A 25,078-nucleotide genomic window follows, 5' to 3' on the forward strand; every position below is an offset into this window, starting at 1 on the left:
CACCACTTCCTCTCCCTGCTGTCAGCTCCCCGAGGGCAGAGGCCAGGTCTGTTCTGTTCACCTTCCTACTCCCAGTGCCTGGCACAGTGAACGTTTGCAGAATAAATGAATGAACAAACAGCAGCTACTTGTACTATTGCAATTGAGAAGGCAAGATGTGGTCCCTCCTAGCATGTGCCAGTTACCGAGGAGACGAAACACAGAGACAGGAAACACCCACGTGGCAGCACAGGGGAGGTGGTGGGAGAGCCTGCGCTCGGGGAGGGTGTCCAGGGGTGGCCGGGCTGCGGGCCGGGCAGGCCTCACTCTCAGGGTACGTGTGTGACCCAGGCTGGCCCAGACACCAGGGAAAGGGCTCTGAGCATCCCATGTTAAAGGTCGCACCCCACAGGACCCCTCCTGGCCTGTCCTCCACCCTGGGGTGCACCCGGCAGGGCCGGAGAGGTCCTGTGGGTGCGACCCTTAACAACGGATGCTCAGTGCCCTTTCCTTTCCTGGGGATGCAGCCTCATCCTAATGTCTGAGGGGGCGCCCTCCTCAACGTCCTCATAACCCCGGCCCCTTGGGTGACCCCTGGCCTCCCTGGAGCGCCGCCACTGCCAGGTAACACCTTCACCTTCCCACAGGAAGTGCAAGGGGACCTTCGAGGCGAGGTGCACCTGCGCTCGGGCCCTGGCTCCCAGGTGGGCTTTCACAGCCTCCCTGTGAGTCCCCGCCCACCTCCCGCAGAACCCCCAGCTCCACCGGGGGTTCCCAAACCGATCTGATCAGAGGAAGGGAGGGGGTGCGGGGCCGGGAACAAAGCTGCTCAGCACGCAGACACCAACGCCTCCTTGGGAACATTCAGTAACCGGGAACAGCTCGCACCCTCGACAGGCCCCGAGGGCTCGGCGGGATTATCATCCATCACACAGACAGAGATGTTGGCGACGCTCAGTCAACCAAAATAAGATGAAACTGTGCTCGAGTGTTCCGTACAAGGAGGCCAGGAAATGCACTCTGCACGGCAGAAGTGAATATTGAAGATGGTTAATTTGAAAATATTTCATGCTTTAATTCAACTAACGTTTCGTCGGTACTGGTGCGAAGCTTTGTTCTGGGAGCGAGGAGGATGAGCGAGGCACAGCCCACTGTCCTCGAGTGTCCCAGGCGGTGGAGGACTTTGTGAACTGGCAAGACTCGTGTGGAAAAGGACTTTCCCAAGAGTTCCAGCCAACCGACAATGACAGTGCGCGGGTCTCTCTGTGAACGACGTTGCACATGGTGCGCACAGACCCCCAAGGGCGGGCAGAAATGGCTACATACGAACGACAGCAGCACACGCACGAAGCAACGCGAAGACAGGACCCCGCACGTATGCGTTCCACATCGCACGGTGTGTTCTCGTTGCCAGAAAGCAAACCTTCAACGAGGAAGCATCCGATTGTGTGTTAGGGAAAACGACGCAGCAATACAGGCTTCTAGAAGCGGCACCGCCACCTGCGAGCAGGCCCTTCTCTCCCGCACATGGCGCTGCTCCGGGACCACCGGCAAACCCCTGGCCTGTGAGCCCCCTGCCCCCAGCGGCCTCTCCCAGAGGAAAGGAGGCAGGAAGCGGTGCAGATTTCAAGATGAGCTTCCAAGCACCTCCTCCCTCCACCGGCCACTCACTAGGCGCCATGTCCTGGGTGGAGGGGAGGGTTTCAAAGGGAACAGAAGCAGCTCTTGATTATGACCATTTATAAGCGCATAATAAGAGATCACGCCTCGCATGGGCCTTGGATCATGTCTGCCCCACTGCGCGTGTCTGACAGGGAACGGGGCACTTCAGGCAGGAAGGGACCGCCAGGCTGGCTGGGGTTGGGGGGCGATGGCTGCTCACCTGCCCCCTCCACTGGGCCCACCCACCGGCCCCTGTTAACTCTTCCAGGTGCTGGTTATCCTCGAATCACCTCTGAGACGAGAAACTATGTGCCTGTTTTTGTTTTGTTTTTTTTTGCCTCTTTTCCAGAGATCACGGGAAACAAAGGTGGGTTGAGCCGCCTCAATGGGGCCCAAGGGGCGTGCAGTGTGGGTGACGGGCCCAGTGGAGGCAGCTACGGTTTCAAACAACAGCTGGGCCAGGGAGTGCAGAAGGTTCTTCAATCTGAAGCTGAGAGGAAGGTTTAAAAAAAAAATAGCCAAGCTAATAATGTCTGAGCAAAGGGGGACCACAGGAGCCATGGTACTCGGTCTCGACGAATTCACTCACTCAGGCAACAGCATCTGAGGATAGCACGCTGGGCGCCAGGGATGTGCTCAGTGTGAGGTGGCAAGACGTGCCCACGACACAGCCCCGGGGACGAGGTGCACAGCGCGGGCGTGCGTGCAAGAGCACCAAGTGTGACTAGGCGCTGACGCAGGACCGTGCGCACAGGGAATTATGCCCATAAACACGGAGGGGCAAAGGGCCGCGGGATGCAGCCAGGGAGGTCCCCGGAGCCAGCCTGTCTCAGGCAAGGCCAGATGTGCCCCAGAGACCGGGGGAGCCCCTCACGTGCGTGCGTCTGTGAATGCCGCACACAGCAGCTCCGTCTGGGGTCCCTCTCCTCTGAGGCGGTGGCAGACCCTCCGGGGCCCGGGGATGATGGGACGCGTGTAGTGGGAAAGCACGTTCACTATCATATTCACTTTTTTCAAACATAGGGTAGTATTTGGAAACGTCAAATCGTGTTATAGAAGAATGTTAGAGGCCCGGCCGGTGTGGGTGGTGGTTGAGCATCGACCCACGCACCAGGAGTCAGGGCTGGACTCCCGGTCAGTGCGCATGCCCGGGTTGTGGGTTCACCTGGAGGGGGCGCGCAGGAGGCAGCTGGTTGATGATTCTCTCTCATCATTGATGTCTCCCTCTCCCTGTCCCTCTCTCTGAAAGCAATAAAATCATTTTTTTAAATAAAAAGAATGTGGAAAGTTTCCTTATTAATCCAAAGGGAGCCTGGGTTTCGAAAGGTGAAAGTCTGGACAGAGGAAGAGCCCCACGGCTGCTGGTCAGGAGCTGCGTGGGGACTCCCCAGGGTTATGTGAGTAGAGATCAACGTGCATTAGAACTGGCCACTCCTCCGAGAAGGGGCCTCGCAGGGGTTCCTGAACACGCGCCTCCTAACGTCTCCCAGCAGGTGTGCACCTCGGGCCCTTCCCTGGCCCCGCGCCCGCCTGCTCCGGAGGAAGAATAGGTGGTAGACGGAGTCCAACACAATCAAGGGTGCATGACCCTCGTCCAGCTTCCATAAGCCCTGAACACGGCCTGCTCCGCCCTGCGGGCTCCCTCTGCTGGGGCTAGACTCCTGGAGCCCTCCTTACTAGCAGCTCCTTCCAGCCCTAAAGGAAGAAGCCCCTGGCTTCTGTGCCGCCCGCCGGCCTGGGCTCCTGGAAGTGACGGGGCCCGAGCTGGGCATGTCCCCCAGACTTCCAGCCGCAGGTCCACGCGGCCCCATCAGGATCACTGAGGGATGACACTCGGACCAGCGGTCTCCCAGGGCGGCCAGGTCACAGGGCGGCCTGCCGCTCTCCACCTCTGCTCCGGCTGGGCGAGGTCGGGGCAGGGAAGGCCCGGGAGGTGAAGGAGGCGGCTTACATCCATCTTGCTCCTCGCTGCACGGTCGCTTAGAGTTACAGCTCATAATAATGATAACAGCTGCCATTTATTGAGCACTTCGGCCATGCCTGGCACCAACTCAGCGCTCAACACACATTATCATGAGCACATTCAATCTCATTTACGTTCACAATGGCCCCTTGAGGAAGGGTTTATGGCCTGAATGTCGTGGATGAGGCTTTCGGAGGCCCCGAGATGCTGGGTGGCTCGGCTAAGTTCACGTAACGAGGAGGTGGCAGAGCCAGGATGCAGACCCAGGTCCATAACAATAAACACAAGGGCTTATTATATAACACGCCGCGCGCTGCGCTGGGTTCGGCAGGCGTGCCTGACACGGATTATTCACTTAACAAGGCGAGACGGGGCGGACAGCTTAGGACATTTGTCCCGGGTCGCACAAGGGCAGCCCGTGGAGGGCAGGCTGGGGTCCAAGTCCCGATCTGACCTCTCACCCACACTCTCTGAGACCCCCACACTAGCCGAGGAGGGGCCCAGGAAACGATGCTGGCCTGAAGATAAACGGCAGCTCACTTTCCGAGACCGACACCGGCCATACCGGGAGCGCGAACGCAGGGAACTGATGGCCAGACAAAGCCGGCTGCAGCCTCCCCAGCCCGGCCCTGGTTGCATAACCCACCTCTGCTTTCCGGAGGCCCTGGGGCCGGGCCTCCCACAGAGGGTTTGCCACCCGCGTCCCCTGGCCCAGCCTCTGTTAAAGGAGCCTGCTTCTCAGAGTGACAGCCCGGAAGAGGCGAGCCAGTGGTCGGCAAACTCATTAGTCAACAGAGCCAAATATCAACAGTACAACGATGGAGATTTCTTTTGAGAGCCAAATGTTTTAAACTTAAACTCTATAGGTAGGTACATTGTTATGAACTTAATTAGGGTCCTCCTAAGGCTTAGGAAGAGCCACACTCAAGGGGCCGAAGAGCCGCATGTGGCTCGCGAGCCGCGGTTTGCCGACCACGGGGCTAGACCATTTGGGGTTGTTTCATCCTCACGTCCAGAGTCCTGATAATGCCCGCCCCTCTCAGCAGCCCCTGAGCTCATGGCTGCAGGTGCGGCTGGCTCCCCGGGGCTGCCACGAAGCCCTGCGTGGAGGGAGGGCGCTGGCTGCGGTCAGCACTGGCCATGCGAGGACCCCTGGCCAGCTCTGCCGCCAAGACGCTAGCTCTGAAATGCGACAGTCCCAGGGTGTGTGCCCAGGGTCTCAAGCTGACCTCAAGGACACTGACATCCCAGCCCTGCTTGTCGGAAGGCGAGGCAGGAGCCTCAGTTACCCTTCCGCCACCCCTCCCGCTAGAGCAGCGGTTCTCAGCCTTCTGGCCCTTTAAATACAGTTCCTCATGTTGTGACCCAACCATAAAATTATTTTCGTTGCTACTTCGTAACTGTCATGTTGCTACTGTTATGAATCGTCATGTAAATATCTGAAAGGGTCGTTCCACTGCCAAAGGGGTCGCGACCCACAGGTTGAGAACCGCTGCCCTAGAGTCTGGTGGGCAGCACCTTCACTGCAGGTCAGGGCCGACGATGCCAAGAGCATCCAGAAAACACTTCCCACGTCCCTGCTGCTGCCAGGCCCCGGACGAGGTGAGAGCACGGGAAGGCTCACGGGCTGAGGGGCAGAAAGACGAGAACACGGATGCACACGGAAGTCCTTGGCCCCCACCTCACTCTGCAGCCTCGCCAAGCCCATCGCGCCCTCCGAGCGTCACTGTCTGCTCCCAGCACTCCCGGGATTTCCATGCCCCCATGCCTCTGCCCAGGCTGTGCCGCATGGCTAGTGAGCTTCTAAGCCTCCCTCAGGAATAACGCAAACGTGTTCTCCTCCGTGACTCTCTCCTCGACGCCCACTCCCTCCCGCGAGCTCCCACAGTGAGCGTCCAGAGGGGAGTGCCGATTGCATCCTACTGACTGCCTCTCCAGTGACTGCACAGACCCCGGGGGCCCAGGTCGGGAGACCCTCCCACCCGCCAGCTCAGCCCCCGCCAACTCAGCCGGGGACACGTCAGCCCTTCAGCCCTCGGCAGCTGCTCCAGAGGCCAGCACTGTCTTCTCTGCTTCCAGGGTCATCCTAACTCTCGGAAGGGCGGTGTATGTGAAAATGCCCTCTCCCTGCCCCACGCCGGTCCAGGGCCTGGGACAGTCAATTATCCTCGAAGCCGGTGAATACCTGTCGTTGGAACTGATTTTTTTTATTTGAAAAGCACAGCAGCCTAGACAAACACCCTCAGGCTCCTGAAGATTCCAGCGGCAGCAGCACTAACGAGCAATTAGGGACCCGGGTGATGTGTCCACCGACTCCAAGGAGAGGGGTGATGGTCGGGCAGGTGTGGTCAGGCCCGACCCCCAGGCCCCGGGACTCCCAGCCCGGGAGGTTCATTTATGCCAAAGTCAGCAGCCTGTGCCCAGGGAACGGACTGGGAGCTCTGGACACCGCGTGGAGGCGGTCAGACTTCATTCTGCGGGCAGTAGGGAGCCACTGAAGACTTCAGGGGGTGGGCAGAGCGCACTGATCAAGCCGCACGTGGGCAAGATGAACAAGCAGAGGCGCAGGGAATGAGCTGGGAGGCTCACGAGCCTCCCCCGCGGGCAGCCGGGAGCTGGTGGGGAGGCCGTGCGGTGGCCCAGGACACTCAGGCCTCGCTCGCTCCCTGGAGGGCCGGAGTCCACGCCTGTCTGGCCTGGAAGCTCGGCACAGCAGAGGTGCTCCCGGGGCAGAGGGGCCTCTGGCAGGCCCGGCAGATCGTAATCCTGCCCAGCCTCAGTTTCTCCATCTGTCACCTGGGAGAGTCCCCCCCCCCCCCCCCCCGCCCCCACACACACACAGAAGGCAGATGACAAGGGCGAGGAAAGATCCCCCAAAGGCCCGATTCTTTCTTGGTTTGGAGGCTGGGGATACAGGCAGCCTCCGAAGAGAAGCTGGCTCCCCCCTCCCTGCCCCCTCCCAGCTGCCCAGCAGCAGGAGAGGCACCTGCTGCCCACCCTCCAGCCTCGGGGGACAGAGGGCAGGCTCCATCCACCCCAAGTTAAGGTCAGCGGACAGCAAGGGGCCGCGTGGGAAAGGCTGAGGCAGGAGAGCGATGACGGCAGGCCTTCCGAGGCGTGGCAGCTGGCCGGGCGCAGCAGTGAGGTGAGGCGAGGCCCGCGTGAGTAGCGCCTGGCCACCCCGCAGACTGGAAATGTCATTATCTGTTATTTACCACAACAGAGGACAAGAGGCTGCACAAAATTACCGTTCCTGGTAACAGCTGCTAAACGGATTTGCCAACACTGCTTCCTGCTGCCTGCGTTCTCTCGAATGTACAATGACCAGACCCAGGGGAAAGGGCCACGAAGCTCCGGTGGCAAGGGGCCCGAGGGGGTGCCAGACAGCTGTCTCAGGAGGGAGCCCAACCCCGACCCCGACCCTGACCCCGACCCAGGCCTAGAGACGGTTGTGCTCACTCATGAGGGGCCGGCCGGCCTCCCAGGGACTCTCATCCATGACTCAGCAAACTCAAACCCCTTGCAAACCCCCAGATGTGTCTGGGCTCTGCCCAGCATCCTGGGGGGTGGTGGTGGTGGTGGTGGTGGTGGTGGTGTGTGTGTGTGTGTGTGTGTGTGTGTGTGACAAACCTCTGTGGGGAGGTTTGCTCCAGGGGAGGCCAGGGGGCCTACGATCCCTTCTCCAGTGTTAGAGGCACTTAGTCAATGGCCTTGGCACCCGATTGGCAAGCTGGCACCTAATATCACCTTCCTTTGGGGGGTCTGTGTCTCCTATGAGTCTTCAGCTCTTTTTACCCCCCAAAGAGTGAGCAAAGTTCTGAATTGAGATGTGAGGCCCTGGCTATGCCACCAGGAGCAAGTCATCTCTCAGAGCCTCAGTTTCTCCAACTGGGAAATGGGTTTAATCACTGTCTATTGCCTCCCTACCTCCTGGGGGCTATAAAGGGTATACGGCATCACAGAAATAGCCGAGACAGAGGGGCGTCTCAGAAGCACAAGCCGACCCCCACACTGGCGTCCCCCTGCTAAGAGGACAGGAACTCAACCCCAGCCTGAGACAGAGAGATCTGGAAAGCAAACCTGCCATTGCTTTAAAGTAACAGCACATCAAGCTCCGTCTACTGCCCCAGAACCTGCTCCTCGGGCCTGCACTGGCCCCCGCGGGTCAGGGAGCGGCCGCGGCCACAGCTGTGAGCTAAGGCTTACGCGTCTGTGCCTCTGGAGTACAGCCTGGTTGACTGTTTTAGAGCATCCAATAGGCTCTCTCGCCCACCACGCAGTCCCCCTCCAGGTCTGCCTCTGGACCTGACCTCCCCAGAGACCCACTTGCTTCCAAATAGAACCCTTTTTCCAATGGCTCTGCTGCATATAGGACACGCCTTAGCCAGGAACCAGGGACCTTCACAAGCCTCACTTCATTCTCTCCACCCTCCTCGGCCCGCCTCCCTCTCCCTGCCGGCTCCCCACATCCCCAAACCATTCGCTATGCCAAATGCACGCCTCCCACCCCCCGCCCCAGGCCCTGTACTCCACTGTCCCCCTGCCTCTACAGAGCTGTGCCTCCTCCTGCACTGCCCTCCCCAGGCACCTGGGTCTCCACCCTCCAGGCTCCCCACCCCCCCTCACAGAGCTCTCCGGCGGGCGCCCTCTGCCTGGCGCCACTCCATGCCCTGCTCCTACAGCACTCCTCCTGCTGCACTACACTCTGTCACAGCGGGGAGCTCCTGGTGGGCAGGGCGTGGCAGGCAGGCAGGCTAAGTGGACAGGGTCTCCAGAGGGCTGCCGGAGACGCCATTGTGGTTAACCTAGTTCAGTGGTTCTCAACCTTCTGGCCCTTTAAATGCAGTTCCTCATGTTGTGCCCCAACCATAAAATTATTTCCGTTGCTACTCCATAACTGTAATGTTGCTACTGTTATGAACCGTAATGTAAATATCTGATATGCAGGATGGTCTTAGGCAACCCCTGTGAAAGGGTCGTTCGAACCGCCAAAGGGGTCGCGACCCACAGGTTGAGAACCTCTGATCTAGTTATTCCTAACAGAAAGGAGCAAAGGGAAGGCCAGACCTTACAGGCATGTCATGTGGGCAGCTCTGCGGGGAAGCTGCAGCCTTACACTCCCCAGGGGGCCTCCCGGCTACTCCCCGCAGATAGCTGGGGGAGGGGGCTGGACAGGTGGGAGACAGACACCCAGTAAAGTTGGGGTGACATAGGGAAGGTGCTTACTGTCCGTCACACCCGAGAACAGAGGTAATCGGCCGGAACGGGCGTGGCCACTGCAAGGGGGCAAAATTTGGAATATTTAATTCCCTAAACCAGGGGTGGGGACATCTGGCCCACGGAATCATTTGGTCTGTCCCTGCCAAGGCATTAGGGGTGAGTTAATTAAATGTCTGACCCAGTGTAGCAGCTACTTTTTAAGCTGATAATTTTGTATGGCCCGCGAATGGTGCTGCAAATGTCCACAGGGCCCTCGGCAGAAACGAGGTGCCCCACCCCTACAACGAAGGCGTGCGCTCTCACGCTCTCGGTTCCTCCTGATCGACTCCTGGCTTCTGGGGCTCTCACACTCCTGCTCTCCTACATTCGCCCACACAGCCCACAGCCATGGGGGCCCCCCCACACACAATGACTAATGGACTGGAACTAGCCTGATGCTGCAACGCTGGAGACTGATTTTGCTTTGAGCTTTACTGAAGGGATGCAATTCCTTGGAAATAACGCTTTCTGCCATATCTCATCCTCCATGGGGGCCTCTGGAAATCCTTACTCCAGTGGTACCCCAAGAACCCCACTCCCACTCACAATGGGGAAAGACCACCCACACATTTCTCTGGTATCACAGGTTCTAATTGAATGGCCATAAGGCTGGTCTCCCGGAAGCTCTGGGATTTGCCACCAGAGGGTCTCAAGGTTCCCCAAACCCACGCTGGCTCTTGGCAGCTCTTCATCCGCCCTTGACCTTGAGCTGAAGGTCAATGGCACGGCAGGGTGAGCAGACTGGTCTCTGGACTGCTCCAAGTGGCAAGAAAGAAGCTCCTCTGGGGAAGAAAGACCCTCCACAGGCACCAGAGCAGCAAGAAAGAGACGTTCTGACCGTCAGATCCTGAGCAGGCACGCGTTCCACGGGGCTGCGTGGTGTCTGCTCCCACCCTCCGATCCCGCACCAGCAGCCAGGCCCAATCTTGCCAAGCAGCCCAGGGGACACGGCAGCCAGCGCAGGCCCTCAGGGCAGGCGGATTAAGTGACTTTTTCCGGGAATTTAGGAAACATCAGTAGCTGAATGAAAAAAATCCATCTTGGTAATGAGGCCCAAGCTCACGTCTGCTACATCTGAATTAGGCTGAGGAGGACAGGGGCACGGCGAGGCCAGTCTGGAGGCGGCTCGGATGCAGCGACTATTGCTCAGGGCGGCCGCTGCTCTTGCGGCCACACCCGAGGGTCAGTGGGGGACATGGATGGGTTCCGTCGCGCCCCCATTCAGGAGGGAGAGAGACCCTGCAACAAGCTGCACCCCCTAACCCTTGTGCACTGTTGGTGGGAATATAAAATGGTGCAGCCGTCACGGGAAGCAGGATGGCAACTCTTCCAACAGCGAAACAGAACGACCATGTGGTCCAGCAGCTGCTTCTGGGGACCAGCCCAAAAGACCCGAAAGCAGGGGCTCAAGGGGATGTTTGCACACATGTTCCTGGGAGCACCATTCACAACAGCTGAGAGGCAGAAGCAAACCCAGAGTCCACTGACGGAGGAGTGGATCAGCACCATGTGACATCTACATACAAGGGAATATTAGCCTTAAAAAGAGGGGCCTTCTGGCACCTGCTACCACATGGATGGGCCTTGACGACAATATGTTAAGTGAAACAAGCCGGTCACAGAAAGACAAATGCTGTAGGACTCTGCTTTATGTGAGGTCCCTAAGGTGGGCAAATGCATAGCAACAAAAAGTACGAGGGTGGATGCCAGGGGATGGGGAGGGTGCGGATGGGGAGTTAATATTTACTGGGGACAGAGTTTCAGTTTTGCAACATGAGCTAGTTCTGGAGGTGATGGTGGTGGTGATAGCGGAACATGAACGTACGGCATGCCCCTAAACCGTATGCACACTTAAAAATGGTTTAAAAAGCAAATTGTATGTTATGTATATTCACCACAAGTTAAAAATAATTTTTAAAATGGCCTCCTCCTATTTCAGGGACTCAAGTGAATCCAGGGAGCGGGGGGGGGGGGGGGGCAGCCCCCATCCCACAGACTCCGCAAGGGCCAGGCCTCAAAGCTTTGAAGGGTCACTTGTGGGGCCTCCCGCTCCCCAGGCCTCCCCGGCGCCCTTTCTGTTCTCACTCACACCCCATTCTTCCCAACCCCGCACCTCGTCCATGCTGCTCCCTCTGCTCAGAACCCTGTCTGCCAGATCTGACTTTTTCTTGTTATGGCCTCAGCTCAAATGTCACCTCCTCATCTGAGGCCCTCGCTGTACATGCAAAATAAAATAACTGCCTCCCACGCCCTCCCCACTGGCTCTTACAGTGCCCGCCCGCCCTCCCCCCTCCCTGCTTTGTGTGTTTTTGCCACTTTCTGGAATGACTGTATTTATTTGCCCTTGTCCTTATTGCCTTTTCTTAGCTTATAACGCCGTGGGGTGGATGCAGCAGAGCAGTTATTCATAAAAATGCTCGGAACCAGACTGCTTGGGTTCAAATACTGGCTCCACAACTAACTAGCTGAGTCACCTTGGGCGAGATTCTTAACCACTCTGTGCCTCAGTTTACACATCTGTAAAGGGGGAATGATAACAGTGCCAACCCCATAGGGTTGCCAGGAGGACTGAAGGAGTTAACATGTGACGGGCCCTTAGAGCAGCGTCTAGCAGAGTGAGTAAGAGAAGTACTGGCTCTTATGATTACGGGGGCGAGGCCGCCACCCACCTTGTCCATCACAGTACCTCCAGGGCCTGGCTGTAGCATGAAATGAATGAAAAAATTCTGCAGAGACAAGCCCTTCATGAAGTTAAGTTTCATTTGCACGGATGGGCCTAGGGAGCTGAGTTGGCTCCGAAGGAAGGAAAAGTCTTCCCAGAGGGCTGCCCACGCTCCCACTGCGCAGGCCCTGGACCCTGAGGTGGGCCCAGCCAGCCCCAGTGTTTAGCTGTTGGAGTGGGAACATCCTGAGACCATCGGGCTGCTTCTGAAAGTCCAGGGAAAGACATTTTTACCCCCAGTGGTGGGGAGGGCAGCCAGCCCGCCACGGCCAGCACTGGACAGAGTGTGGGGGAAGGGCGGCCTCTGACAGGGCCTTCTGGGTGCTCCTGGGATCCTCAAAGGCATCACCCATCACCCACGCCTTGGCCCTTAAAGGGACTTCTCCGGTGTTCGTTTCTCTCTGTCTCTCTCTCTGTCTCTTACCATTGTACTTTTCCCATTTAAACCTGCAATCAGTGCAGAATCGATGTGGTATGTGGTGTGAGCTAAAGGTCAGGATACATTTCTTCCATACGGATATCCAATGGCCTCGCGTTATTTATCCAAAAGACCATTCTGTGCCCACCTCATACCAATGTTCCCTCTGCCATAAATTGGCCTTACTGTCTCTCGTTTTGGTCTTAGGTGTATAGAAATACCGATTTTCTTGTACACTGAAGTTGTACACAACAGCCTTGCTAAAGGCACCTACTAATGCTAGCCATTCGCATTTCAGTGCTTTCAGATTTTCTAGTTATATAATCATGAATAATGATAGTTGTTTTTGTTAATCCTCACTCGAGGGCATTTTCCCCATTGATTATTAGATAGAGGGAGGGAGGGAGAGAGACACATTGATGTGAGAGATGCATCGATTGGTTGCCCCCCACATGGCCCCAACTGGGGCCGGGGCTTGAACCTGCAACCCAGGTACCATGCCCTTGACCTGGAATCAAATCCGAGACCCTCTGTGCACGGGCCAGCCCTCTAATCACAGAGACACACATAAGGACAGTTTAGCTCTTCTTTTCTGATCCTTATGCCATACGTTTCTCTTTTTTGCCTGATTGCACTGGCTGGGCCTCCAGTACAACACTGGGTAGAAGTGGGGATAAAGATACAAAGAACTTGTCTTATTCCCGGTTTTAGGAGAAAAGTTTTCAATATTTCATTGAGTAAGATATTTCGCCTCCTGTGTTCTTTATTTTTTAAACATATTTTTGTTGATCTCAGAGAGGAAGGAAGAGGGAGACAGAGATAGAAACATCAACGATGAGAGAGAATCATTGATCGGCCGCCTCCTGCACGTCCCCTCCTGAGGACTGAGCCTGCAACCCGGGCATGGCCCTGACCGAGAATCGAACCGTGACCTCCCCGTTCATAGGTCGACGCTCAGCCACTGAGCCACACCGGCTGAGCTCTCCTGTGTTCTTTAGGAAGATATCCCCGCTTCTCCCAGGAAGGAAAAGCACACCGGGTGAGGAACGGAGGGGCAGCACAGCAAGCGCCCATGGGGGACCCCGCACCCCACTGCCCAGCCAGGTGACCCAGGAGGCCACAGGGCGCCCACTGCGCCCGTTTTCCACCTGTGACTGGGAAACAGCCTCACCCCCAGTCCCGACAGCTCTGTGCTGAGGAGCAAACGGGGTGACATTGGTGAAAGCGCTTGGTAGACTCTAAAGCAGCGGTTCTCAACCTGTGGGTCGCGGCCCCTTTGGGGGTCAAACGACCCTTTCACAGGGGTTGCCTACGACCATCAGAAAACACATTTTGAATATATCATTACATATTGTTTTTGTGATTAATCACTATGCCTTAATTATGTTCAATGAAAATACATCCTGCATATCAGATATTTACATGACGATTCATAACAGTAGCAACATTACAGTTATGAAGTAGCAACGAAAATAGTTTTATGGTTGGGGGTCACCACAGCATGAGGAACTGCATTAAAGGGCCGCGGCGTTAGGAAGGGTGAGAACCACTGCCCTAACACACAGGGGCACCATGGCCCCGGTGCTCACGTTGGCAAGGCCAGCACGGCCCGAGGGGAGGGGGCGTGCGAGTGGGGGGATGCGGGTTGTGTGTGGGGGTGTGGTGTGGTATGTGAAGGTGGGGTGCAGTGTGAGGGGAGTGGGGGTTGTGTGGTGCGTGGGCGGGTGTGGGGAGGGCAAGGGGAGGCAGAGAAGCAGAGGGAAGGCCGCCACGCCAGGTCCTTCACCACCACCCTGAGCCAGGCCTGGTGCCGGGACCTCAGGGCAGGCGTTTTCAAACTAAGGAGAATCGGAATCCCCTGGGGGGAGGGGGGGCTTGTTAAACACAGATCCCGCCCCCACCCCCAGCTTCTGGTCTGTAGGTGCAATGCACTGAATGGGTGGGGCCCCCTTGATGGGATCAGTGGCCCTCAGGTTACTGCCAGCTTTCCTGCTGGGGGTCTCGGCTGAGCCCCCCCATACCTCCTCAGAGCCTCGAGCAGGCTGTGGGGCCCGGGTCAGGTTCTGGCTGGCGCCTTCCCTCCAGCACCTCCCTATCCTGAGCAGGGACACCCACCCCTCACGCAGCTGGGCCAGCTTAGAGCAGAGTGCAATGCTGCCTCGTCCTCTCTCACGGGGACTCGCACACATCGCTGAGACCGCCGCTTCCTGGGCAGCCTCCTCGGCACCCTCGCCATGAGGCACATTTTGTCTGAAGCCAGAAAAAAAATCCCATTGCTTCCCTTGCACGGTGATAGCACCATCCAGGGCCTGGGCGGGCTTTCCTGCAGCCCGGCCCCGCCTCCCATCGCTGGTGAAACCCGACTCGCAATTAAACCGCAAGCTGGCTGCCTCAGATCCTGAGCAATTAGGAGCGCCAGGCCTCTCTAATTAACCAGCGGCCCCTCTGCCGTCCCACCACAGCCCTCCCCTAATGAGGGCGGGCAGCCTGGGCGTGCGGGCCCAATTACTGAGGGGCGGCTGCCACAAGTGCCCGCCTCAAGGGTTCCACCCGCACACTCGTTAGCTTGTGGCTGCTGAAACCCGCCAGGGCTCCTGCAGGAGACGCCTCCGTGTGGCCAGGAGCCCCTGCAGACCTGCCCCCAGGCCTGGATCTGGTTACTCCCCACGTCCGATCGCCCCAGCAGCCTGCCCATGGCCACACGCCTCCGGGACACACCTGTCCCGTCCCCGCCCCCCCCCCCCCACCCCGTTGCAAAAGGGGAGGAGGTAGGAAGTGGAGATGGAAATAAACAGAAGCGCCCCAGTCACTGGCGAACCCAGAGTGGAGGGACCTGGATGCCCCCCCCCACCCCCATTAGAGCTCTCTCAGGCCCCCAGGGCTGCCTCTGTAACCCAGTCACATCTGTAATGAATTACCCACAGTCCCAGAGGGCAGGGTCTGTGTCTCCACACCACATCCCTGTGCCGGCACCAGGAGGAGTCCAGGACGTGTTTGTTGGCTGAGAGAATGGATGACACGGTCCTCCCCTCCCAGACGCCAGTGCCCCGATAGGGGCTAACGCTTGGCTGGGGGCTCTCCTGGTTCTCTAAGGATCCAGGCCTGGCCGGTGGCTGCAGGTGCCTGTGTGATATCTTTGATCATCTCCCAGGGGTCTGGGGCCCTGTGGACCTGCCCACTCTGCTCAATGCAGCTTGGCTCTCAAGAGCTCTTCCTTCTCACAAGGCCTCTCTCCACAAAGGCAGTGGTTCTCAACCTCTGGCCCTGTAAATACAGTTCCTCATGTTGTGACCCAACCATAACATTATTTTCGTTGCTACTTCATAACTGTAATGTTGCTACTGTTATGAATCGTAATGTAAATATCTGATATGCAGGATGGTCTTAGGCGACCCCTGTGAAAGGGTCGTTCGACCGCCAAAGGGGTCGCGACCCACAGGTTGAGAACCGCTTCCCAAAGGTCTCAGCTCTGCCCCATGTCCTCAAGTCCCCATGATCTCGCTTCTGTCCCTCCTCTAAGTTCCCCCTGTTCCTAAGTCAAATCTGATGTCATGTCCTGTGTTCTTTCTTCTTTCAGTCCACTTCTCCCTGCCCTCGGGCCTGCATCCTCATGGCCAGGGGCTCGCCCAGCCCGTTTCCAGCTCCACGTCTTTGCTGTGCTGCTCTCCCGTGCCCGGAATGCCCTTCACTCTACTCTCGGACTCTCAGAAGGCTTAGGAGCCAGCGCCTCCAGGCAGCCCGCCCGATGGCTCTTAGTCCTGGAAACCTTGGTCCCCGCTAAGGTCAGCATCACTCCAGAGAATACTGTCTTCCCACTTTGACCATCAGGACCTGAGGGAAGTGATTATTATGGACACGTGTCCTTTTGGATTCCCCTAACTCAGGATTAGCCCACAGCAGGCTGAAAAGGCAGACCGATAGCATAGGAAGTGCAATCCTAGCATACGATTCGGCTCAGAGGAGAGTTGTATTTACTGAATAAAACCCAATAACGTTTATTGAGTACTTACTGTGCCATACAAGGCTTCAGGAGCTCTGCATATAATATTTAACCCGCATAACTCTAGAAGGCACATAGTATGATAGTCCCCATTTTACAGATCAGGACGATGATAAAACACATGATTAAACAAGCGTTCTGAGGCCATGCGGCTAGTGGGAGAGCCTCATTCTTACCTGGGCCTGTGAGGCCCAGAGGTCCACTCCCCAGGGCTGGCCCTAGAAGCCAGGCCATCTGACCTTCAGGCTCCAATCCTTCCCACCAGGAAGCATAGGGTACCATGTGCTTACACATGTGTACACACACACACACACATGCACGCACACGCACACATGCACACACACACATGCACACATGCACACACATGCACACGCACACACTTCTGGGAGCCAGGATGCAAAGCCACAGAGCTGGGCCAGCACTAGAACTGCTCCAGGCTGGGCAGCCAGAGTGGCAGGACCAGAGCAGGGCCTTACCTTCCTGCAGTCTTTGCAGAACACGGACGAGCTGCCCAGGTAGCCCAGCACCTCTCCACAGAGCAGACACTGGGACAGGCCGTTCCCCATCACGTTGTGCCTCATGGTGTCCAGCCGCTCCACCAGCCGCCTGCAGCACAGGACACAGTCCGATGGGAGGGACTTCCTGTCTCCATCCCCACCACGGCCCGGACATGGCTGCCACGGGCCCCACCCTACGCAAGCCTCGGGTGCTGTTCCCTCGCCCGGGGCACTGTTCCCTGCCTGCCTCTTTCCCTGGCTAGAACCCCTAATCGTTCACTTACTCGCCAATACTGACTGAGCATCCATGAGGGGCTGGATGCTGGGAATATGGTAGCAAACAAGCCAGAGGCAGACATGGCCCCTGCTCTCACGGAACTTATGCTCAATAAAGGGCGAAAGTCCAGGCACAAGGAACAAGCAAACTGCCTTCCGAGGGGAAAGCACCATGAAATAAAGTGAGTGGGCGGGAGGGAGGCTCCCAGGGCCAGGGGCATGTTAGACGTGACCCGGGGAGGCCTCTCTGAGGACATCCGAGCTGAGAGCTGAAGGATGGCAAGGACCGGACCATGTGCAGAGCTGGGGAGGGAAAGCCCGAGGCAGAGGGAAGCCTGGGACGTTCCCCGTGAGGAAGGGCCCGCACCCCGGCATGATCAGAAGGCCAGGGTGGCTGTGCTCCGAGCACCCGGCAGGGGGCCTGGGATGAAGGCAGGTGGGAGGGGTGAGGAAGGCGGATTACATGGTTCTGTCGGCCACAAAGCGGAGCTTGGATTATTCTCTCAGATCAATGGGAAGCTACTGAGGAGTTTAAGCAGAGGAGTGATTTGATCCGAGTGACATTTTTAAAAGCTCACTCAGGATTACAGGGGTGTGTGTGTTGGGGGGGGGGGGGGAGAAGCCAGCAGCAGGTGGTGAGAGTTGAGGAAGGGGGTGGAGCCTGGGATGGGCTGTGTTTCAGAGGCAGCCTCGATGGCCTGCGGGTGAGGGGAGGAAAGAGAGACCCAGGAAGGCACAGAGGCCTTTGGTTTGAGCGACAGGGCAGATGAAGCAGAAGGAGAGAGAGAGAGAGCGAGAGAGAGAGAGAGCGAGCCCGTCTTTGACCTCTGATGCTGAGTGCCCGGGAGTCTTCCCCGAACCCCACTGAGCCTGGGGTAGGTGCCCTCCTCGGGGTCCCCCAGCCCCCCAGCCCACTGTGACCCGTTTCATGACAACCGATAAGCAGTGCTGCGACCTCTGTGAAGCGGGCGGCCGCTGCTGTGCTGGCAGCAGCATCGCCAGTGCCCAGTGGACACCCAGTGAGAGTTCCTGAGTGGATGAAGGACAGAGCGTGGCTACACTATCTCCTCTCATCGTCACCCCCCCCGCCCCCCCCCCCCCCCCCGCCGCGAGGAAGATGCTATTTCTTCCCATTTTAAAGATGAGAAGTCTGAGGTTCAGAGATGTGGAGTCACTTGCCAGGGTCACACAGCTCTTAAGAGGCGAAGCCTGGGTCCCCACCCAGACCCCACTCCCACGGCAACTCGATCTGCTCCCAGACTCTGCCTGGAGCCGAGGGAGCGCAGACTGGGCAGGAGGCGGCCTCCCCCCTGCCCTCTAGCCAGCACTCCTGACCTCCACGGGGTCACGGTCCCTTACCAGGACCTGCAGGTCCTCCGGAGCATCCGCCCTGGCCTGACCTGCTTGTTCGCGGGGGCCCCGTCAGTACGACCTCCTGCCTCCTCACTCACGAAACACACGGCATGCACCCGCCTCCTCCTTCTGAGACGATGAACCCGAGGCACTGCCTTCTGGGCCATTCTGTGCCCCTGGCAAACCCGGTGCTCGCAGAGGGGCCAGACCATGGGAGCCGCCCAGGGAGGCACAGGTGGCCGCCCAGAGGGAGGAGCGGGCACATGTGCTTCCCACTCACAGAGGAGCCCACAGGGAACACCCCCCTGCTCCCCACACACCCTCCTCCTGGGTGTCGATCGTCAGCTGGGGCGTCTGCGAGCGCCTGCAGGGCCCGGGGCAGCCCAGGGCCAGAGCCAGGTCGGGTGGGAGAAAAGCGAGACAAGGAGTCTGATCTAAACCCTCCTTGTGACAACGACAGTAAGAGGCCCTGTGACTGAGCCACGCACAGGGAGCCGCTGGGAGAGCAGGGTCCTCGCAGGGGTCTTTGCAGGGGTCTTTCACTGTCTGGAACCGGCTGTGTCTACCGTGTCCGACTTTTTACAATGGTCACACATTTAGGAGAAAAGGAGAAACAGAAGAAGCACACGGAGGTCGGAACCAAGTGAGCTCGGCCCGGGGCAGCGCTCTGCGTCTGTTCTCCCACGCGTGCTCTTCGGATTCTCCAGGAACTGCGAACGGCTTTTGGAATGAAACAAGCGAGAGAAGGCCCCACAGAGCGGGTTGAGGACTGTGAGGTCGTCCGCTCTGGAGCCCGGAGGCCGAGGCCGGGACAAGAGCTCAGCACAAGCGGGGGAGTGTCCCCTGATGGAGTCTCAGGTGGGGCCATCTAGGGTCAACCCTTCGCTGCTGGGCCACAGCGGGCCCTTCGGTGTGCAGAGCTGCGCAGTCCCTAACACTCTGCACCGCTCTCACCCCACAGCCTGGGCCCACACAGCTGCCGCTATCCCCGTCTTACAGGTGGGGAGACCGAGGCTTCGATGGGCTGGGTTACGCGTCTGCACTGCAGGGTGGAAAGCCAGCCCTGGGGCGAGGGCGCCAGGCTGGCCGCCCCCTGGCCTGGCACTGAGCGCCCTGCTCTCCTCCCCGTCTGCTCTGGCCCAGCCCGAGCGCCCTTACCCGATCCTCTGCTGCTCCTGGACGTCCAGCCGCTCGGCCCTCTGGATGACCTGCAGGATGGCCTCCACCTCGGCCGGGCTGAGGCACTGGCTCTTCCTCTGCTTCTCGGTCTGGTAGGTGTGCACAGACCAGCCCGTCTGCAGCCTCGGGAGAGAACAACACAGGCTGAGGCCACCCCGGTGCAGACCCCAACACCCTGCCAAAGCCACAGGGGGAAGGGTTCAGGGAACGGGAGCTGCCAGGCTCCACGTGCCGGCTCTGCCACCCACTCACAGAGACGGCAGCACCATCTCAGCGCCCCCGGGAGGTGGGAGCACGGAATGCGCCCGCTGTACAAATGGAGAAGCCACAGCTACGGCCACGGTCACCGCCATGGCCACAGTCACTGCCACGGCCATGGCCATGGTGTGTGAGGTTTTGAGGGAGGAGCATAGAGGATGAGCAAACGAAGAAGAGAACCTAGATCTGCATCACAGAAGACAGTGAGATGGCGCTTAGGAAGGGATAGGAAAGAACTGTAATTAGGTTTAGCATGAGCCTTGAGGATAAAAGGAGATTGACAGCATTTTGAAAAGACAGGGTTCGAGGGCAGGAGGGTAATGGAGCTGCATGAGAGGAGAGGTGGCCGGGGCAGGCAAGAAGGAGAGGTGGCTGGGGCTTGGCTCAGGGGCTCAGCCGTCCCCACTCCACTGGGCTGCAGTGACACCTCCTGTGGCTGTGGCTGTGGCCAGGGCCGAGGGCAAGGACTCAAACCCTTTCTGTTTTTCTGGGTGGGGAGAGGGTGGCAGCAACCGGCCCAGCCCCCCACTCCCTGCCCTGGGTCCCAGCTTCTCCGAGACATTCTGTGCCAGGTGCTGGGAACAGAGATGGACAAGATGGCAACGTCTCCGCCTTGAAGACTAGAATATGCGGGGGAGACAGACGCCCAATCAACGGCACAAACATTTATTTAATTAAAAATGACAAGAGCTATTTATTCCACGCACATTCGTTGATGCCAGGCTCATCGGTGCTGGGACACGCTGCTGGGGGCTGCAGGTGGGTGTCAGGAGGCTGTATAATAAGGGGGCTGCAGGTGGGTGTCAGGAGGCTGTATAATAAGGGGGCTGCAGGTGGGTGTCAGGAGGCTGTATAATAAGGGGGCTGCAGGTGGGTGTCAGGAGGCTGTATAATAAGGGGGCTGCAGGTGGGTGTCAGGAGGCTGTATAATAAGGGGGCTGCAGGTGGGTGTCAGGAGGCTGTATAATAAGGGGGCTGCAGGTGGGTGTCAGGAGGCTGTATAATAAGGGGGCTGCAGGTGGGTGTCAGGAGGCTGTATAATAAGGGGGCTGCAGGTGGGTGTCAGGAGGCTGTATAATAAGGGGCTGAACCAGTCAGAGGAGGGAGGGCACCAGCACCGCCACCTGTCCCGGCGGGCGCAGCTCCTACCCAGCTCCCTCAGGGCCCAGGGCCAGCCCAGGCTCTGCAGACACCCCCGCTGGACCTCGTGTCAGCCTGCAAGGCAGGCCTCCCCATCCTCAGAGCAGAGAAGAGGCCGGGCTCAGCTAGATGCCTCTACCTTTCTAAAGGCAAGTCAGGAGTCGGCAGGCCTCCCGGCCAGGGGAGCTCCCACCTAGCATCTAGCGGCTGCCAACGGCCTGCCAGGCCCCCCCAGGGCCTCCTCCGAACCTCCTTTCCCACCTCTATCTGCTCACCCACTGAACCCCGGCCATTTACATTCTCACTGATTCCTGCCCCGCTCCCTAGCCCTGTCCCATCAGGCCCCGTTCCCACTATGGGCATGGCTGCCCCTGAGCATCGTGTTCCCCGAGGTGCCCCTCCTCAGAGCCAAAGGAGGCCACAAGGTTGCAGCCCCCCAGGGAAGAACCTCCAGGGGTGCCCGGCACCCATCGGTACGTCCCCGGAGGGGGTCCCCATCCCCGGCCCCCTGGCCTCACATGGTATACATGAGCAACAACTGCTCCCGGTTCCCCGTCCCTGGGCTGCATGCTGTCGCCAGGCCTTTGCTCACGCTGTGCCCTGCACCTGGGGAGCGTGCCCCCCTCGCTAAGCCCCTTCCTGCGGTGCACTCCTGTGCTTTTGGACACGACCTTCACCAGGAGGCTTTTCTTGATCCCCTCCAAGGTGGTAAAGTGTCCATTCTCAGCTTTCATAAGGCCTGGGCAGAGCGCCAGGGAGTTGGCGGGGGTGTGGGGGGGGGTGGGGTGGAGGGTGTCCCTGGTGTCAGATAAGCCTGAGTGTCCCCTTCATCTGTCAAACTGTGTCAGTTCCAGAGCCAGCATTTCCCAGTGGGACCGCAGTCAAAACAATGTGCCATCAGAGGCTGAAACATTATGCTGAGGCAAGTGGGACCCTCGTTCTCCCCTCCAAATTCGAATCCCTGGAGGACCAGGCCCTGCCCCATCCGGCCCTGCCCACCTCCCCATCTTCCCTTTACCCCATTCACCGTCTCACTCATGCTCTGCATTCCCCTCAACACTGGCCTCCTGTTAGGTCCTCTTCATGGTCCTTTTACCCCAGGGCCTTTGCACATGCCGTTCCTTCTTCCAAAGCCCCTCCCCCATATTCCCATCTAACATTTAACACTCCTCCAGGATCAACACAAGTATCACACCCTCAGGGAAGCCTCTCCAATTCCCAGATGAAGTCAGCACCCCTCCCACCCCTACTGTCACAGCACATGGGTGAGTGTGTGTACAGAGCTCACTCCCCCCATGAGTGCCTGGAGACGAGAGACCATGGTGGTCTCGCTGGCTGCTGTGCAACCAGTGCCAGGCACACCGTCAGGGTTCAGAAAATGTCCGATGGTGGCTGGAGGACAGAAGGACAGACCGAGTGAGAGCGAGGAAAGGCAATTTCCCCAGGCTTCCCAGAGGGACCCTCAGCGCAGTGCCTGGGTGTGGGGATCTGTAGTACTCTCCTTTATGAAGCCTGGCATTACAAGGAGCCTGGCATTACAAGGAGGTTGGCATTACAAGGAGCCTGGCATTACGGCGGCACACCCCGGGGAGAAGATAAAAGCATTTGCTCCTCTAAAAGGTGCCACGACAGCTCTGGCTGCTGCTGAGTGCAAGACAAGGTCAGGGAGAACTGACGGAAATGCTGGAGGGGTGGCGACGGGTCACCCTTAGCCCCAGAGCACAGCTCTCCCCGCCTCCTCCTCGTATCCCGCCAGGCAGGACACAGCTTGCCTGGCATCAGGAGACAGGGAGAGGGGCTGGTTTCCTCCTGGTACTTCCCCTGTGGGGGCTGAGCCACCCGGTGAGAAGGACAAATTAACTGTTGTGCAAAGATTCCTGCGACTCAGGCAGGACTGCGCTCTTCTCGGGCATTTCAGACTCATTTCTCTCCCCTTTGATGTTGCGGTTCTGGGTCCCTGCAGGCTCCTCACATCTAATTGCAAAAAAAAAATTTTTTTGAGCTCGGTCCCATTTGGGAAATGCTGGCTCTGGTAACTGACACAGTTTGACAGATGAAGGGGACGCTTAGGCTTATCGGATACCAGGGACCCCCCAGCTCCCTGGAGAGACAGGGAACAGGAAGGCAGGAGGGGCATCGGCGAGCCCCTGGCCTTGAGCCAAAGGGGAACAGCAGGCAGAGACCGTCTGAGCGGCATGGAGCTGAGGGGTCACCAGGAGGGGAGGCAGCAGGAAAACCAGGACCCCGAGGGGGCAGCCGGAACTGCAGGGACCGAGACCGGCCAGGAGGGGCCGGGAGCGTGGAGCAGCCCTGGGCGCCCGCCGGCTGTGTGTGTGTTTCGGCTCCTCGTTCACTCTGTCCCTCTGTCAGTGCCAGGCACCCAATTACCAATGCGCCTCCAGCAACCCAGGAGTCCCCGCCTCCAGGGGCTCAGGGGCTGGAGACGCAGGGACAGGTGGATGTATGCTTTTCACAGAGAAGGGGAGGGAGTGGCCTGGCTCCCGGCAGCCTGTGGTGACCAGGAACACGGGTGCGGGCGTCAGGAGGGTCCCGGTGTGGCCCTGGCCCTGGCAGGGGGCCCGGCTCACTCTCCGCGCCTGCGAAATGGAGAGACATTCCGCCTGGAGGTTACATGCGTGAACGGCTGTTCAGGGCCCAGCTCAGGGCGTGGAGCCTGGCGTCTACGCGAGAGGCACTTGTCTCCAAACGTCTCTCTCGGGGTCCCTGGGACTGAATGCTGCCAAAGGAAGAAGGGAGCCGCGACGGCGAAGGAAGGGAAGGCCGGCCCGGGCCTCGGAGGTACTCACTTGGCTCGCAGGGCGAGCTGCCGGTCATTGGGGCAGACCCACTGGTGGCTGCCGCTGCCGAAGATGGTGTCGGCCATGCTCGGAGCCCCCAGCCAGCGTGGGCGTCACATCTGGGGGAGAAGAGGACAAAGAGAGAGCGCGTCACTGGCTGGGATGCAGGCGGCAGGCAGGTCCCGCAGGCCCCGCACACGGGCACTGCCAACCTCTCCCCGTACGTTGCCCCTGACGCCTGGAGGCTCACCATCAGAATCACTCCTCCAGCCAAACTCTGTTCCCTCCAAACTCCTCTTTCAAAGGCTGGCAAACCCCCGGCGGGGTGGGAGGAGGCTGCGCCCTCCAAGTACAGCGCCTGCCGTGCTTAGCACATCACCTCGCAGGAGGGGCCTGGGCAGGGGTGGGGGCTATGGCTAGACAGCCCCTCTTGGGGGAGGGGGTCCGGAGCAGCGGCCCAGGCACATGGGTGGCTGAGCCAGCTGCCTTCCTCAGCTCTGCTAACAAGGCCTCACAGACGCTGCTCCCCGCGGGATTCGGCACAGCCAGCGATCCCGGTGCCAGAGCAGGAAGGAGGCAGAGAGGCGGCTGCAGCCAGGCTGCCACCCTGCACAGCTGCAGGGGACACGGCGTAGAGGGCGCCCTTGAAATCTGCAGAGACGTGACGCCGCTCCAGAACTCCCTGGTGGCTTACCTTCTGCAGCCTGGCCTACAGGCTCTCTCTTTGTCACCCAGGGTATGTGTCAGAGGGGAGAGGAGCACAGAAGAGAGAGCCGGTTTTGAGGGAATCAACCCCAGGGCAAAGACCAGGGCTGTGCTGAGCTGTCCACACTCCCCTGGTCCAATCCCACCCAGCCCAGTGGCTCTCAAACACAGGACTTCTTTCTTTTTTTAAACGCCGATGTGATGGGAGAGAGATCCTGCATGTGCCCCAACCAGGGCCAGGGACCAAGCCTGCAACCGAGGTATGTGCCCTTGACCGGGATTGAACCCGGGACCCTTCAGTCCGCAGGCCCAGGCTCTGTCCACTGAGCCAAACCGGCCAGAGTCACAGGACTTCTTCCTTTACACTCTGAAAGATCACTGAGGTTGGAAAATAGTCTTGGCAGTTCCTCAAATGTTAAGCCATCTGACCCAGAAACTACTTCTAGGGATATGCCCAAGAGAACTGAAAAACACATCCACACAAAACCTTGCGCGTGAATGTTCACGGCAGCATTATGCATAATAGCCGAAGAGTGGCAACAATTCAAAGGTCCACCAAATGACAAAATAATAAAGTGTGGCTTATCAAACAATGGAATACTCTTTGGCCATAACACGGATAAACCTTGAAAACATTAATCTAAGTCAAAGAAGCCAGACACAAAGACTACTACATATTGTATGGTTCTGTTTACATGAACTGTTCAGAACACGCAGACCTAGAGACAAAGAGTAGATTAGTGATTGTCAGGACTGGGTGGTGGTGTGGGGGGAAGGAGTGGGGAATGACTGCTGGGGGGTGCGGGGTTTCTTTTTGATGGAAATGTTCTGGAGTTAGTGGTGATGGTTGCATAACTTTGTGGAATACA

At 58.6% G+C, this 25,078-nt stretch overlaps 1 protein-coding gene across 1 annotated transcript in view; it reads right to left on the reverse strand.

Annotated features, from left to right (window-relative positions):
- Positions 1-23,617, reverse strand: part of RPH3AL (rabphilin 3A like (without C2 domains)) — a 77,609-nt gene extending 53,992 nt beyond the window's left edge. Inside the window, exons 1-3 of the mRNA XM_081110118.1 lie at positions 23,514-23,617; positions 19,288-19,431; positions 16,480-16,609 (exon numbers count right to left, since the gene is read on the reverse strand). Coding sequence (XP_080966244.1) covers positions 16,480-16,609; positions 19,288-19,431; positions 23,514-23,590 — 351 coding nt within the window. The 5' untranslated portion in view covers positions 23,591-23,617. The remainder of the gene's footprint in view (positions 1-16,479; positions 16,610-19,287; positions 19,432-23,513) is intronic.
- Positions 23,618-25,078: the final 1,461 nt, after the last annotated feature.

This window comes from Myotis nattereri (genome assembly GCF_964212035.1).
Source record: "Myotis nattereri genome assembly, chromosome: 16".
Taxonomy (NCBI): domain Eukaryota; kingdom Metazoa; phylum Chordata; class Mammalia; order Chiroptera; family Vespertilionidae; genus Myotis; species Myotis nattereri.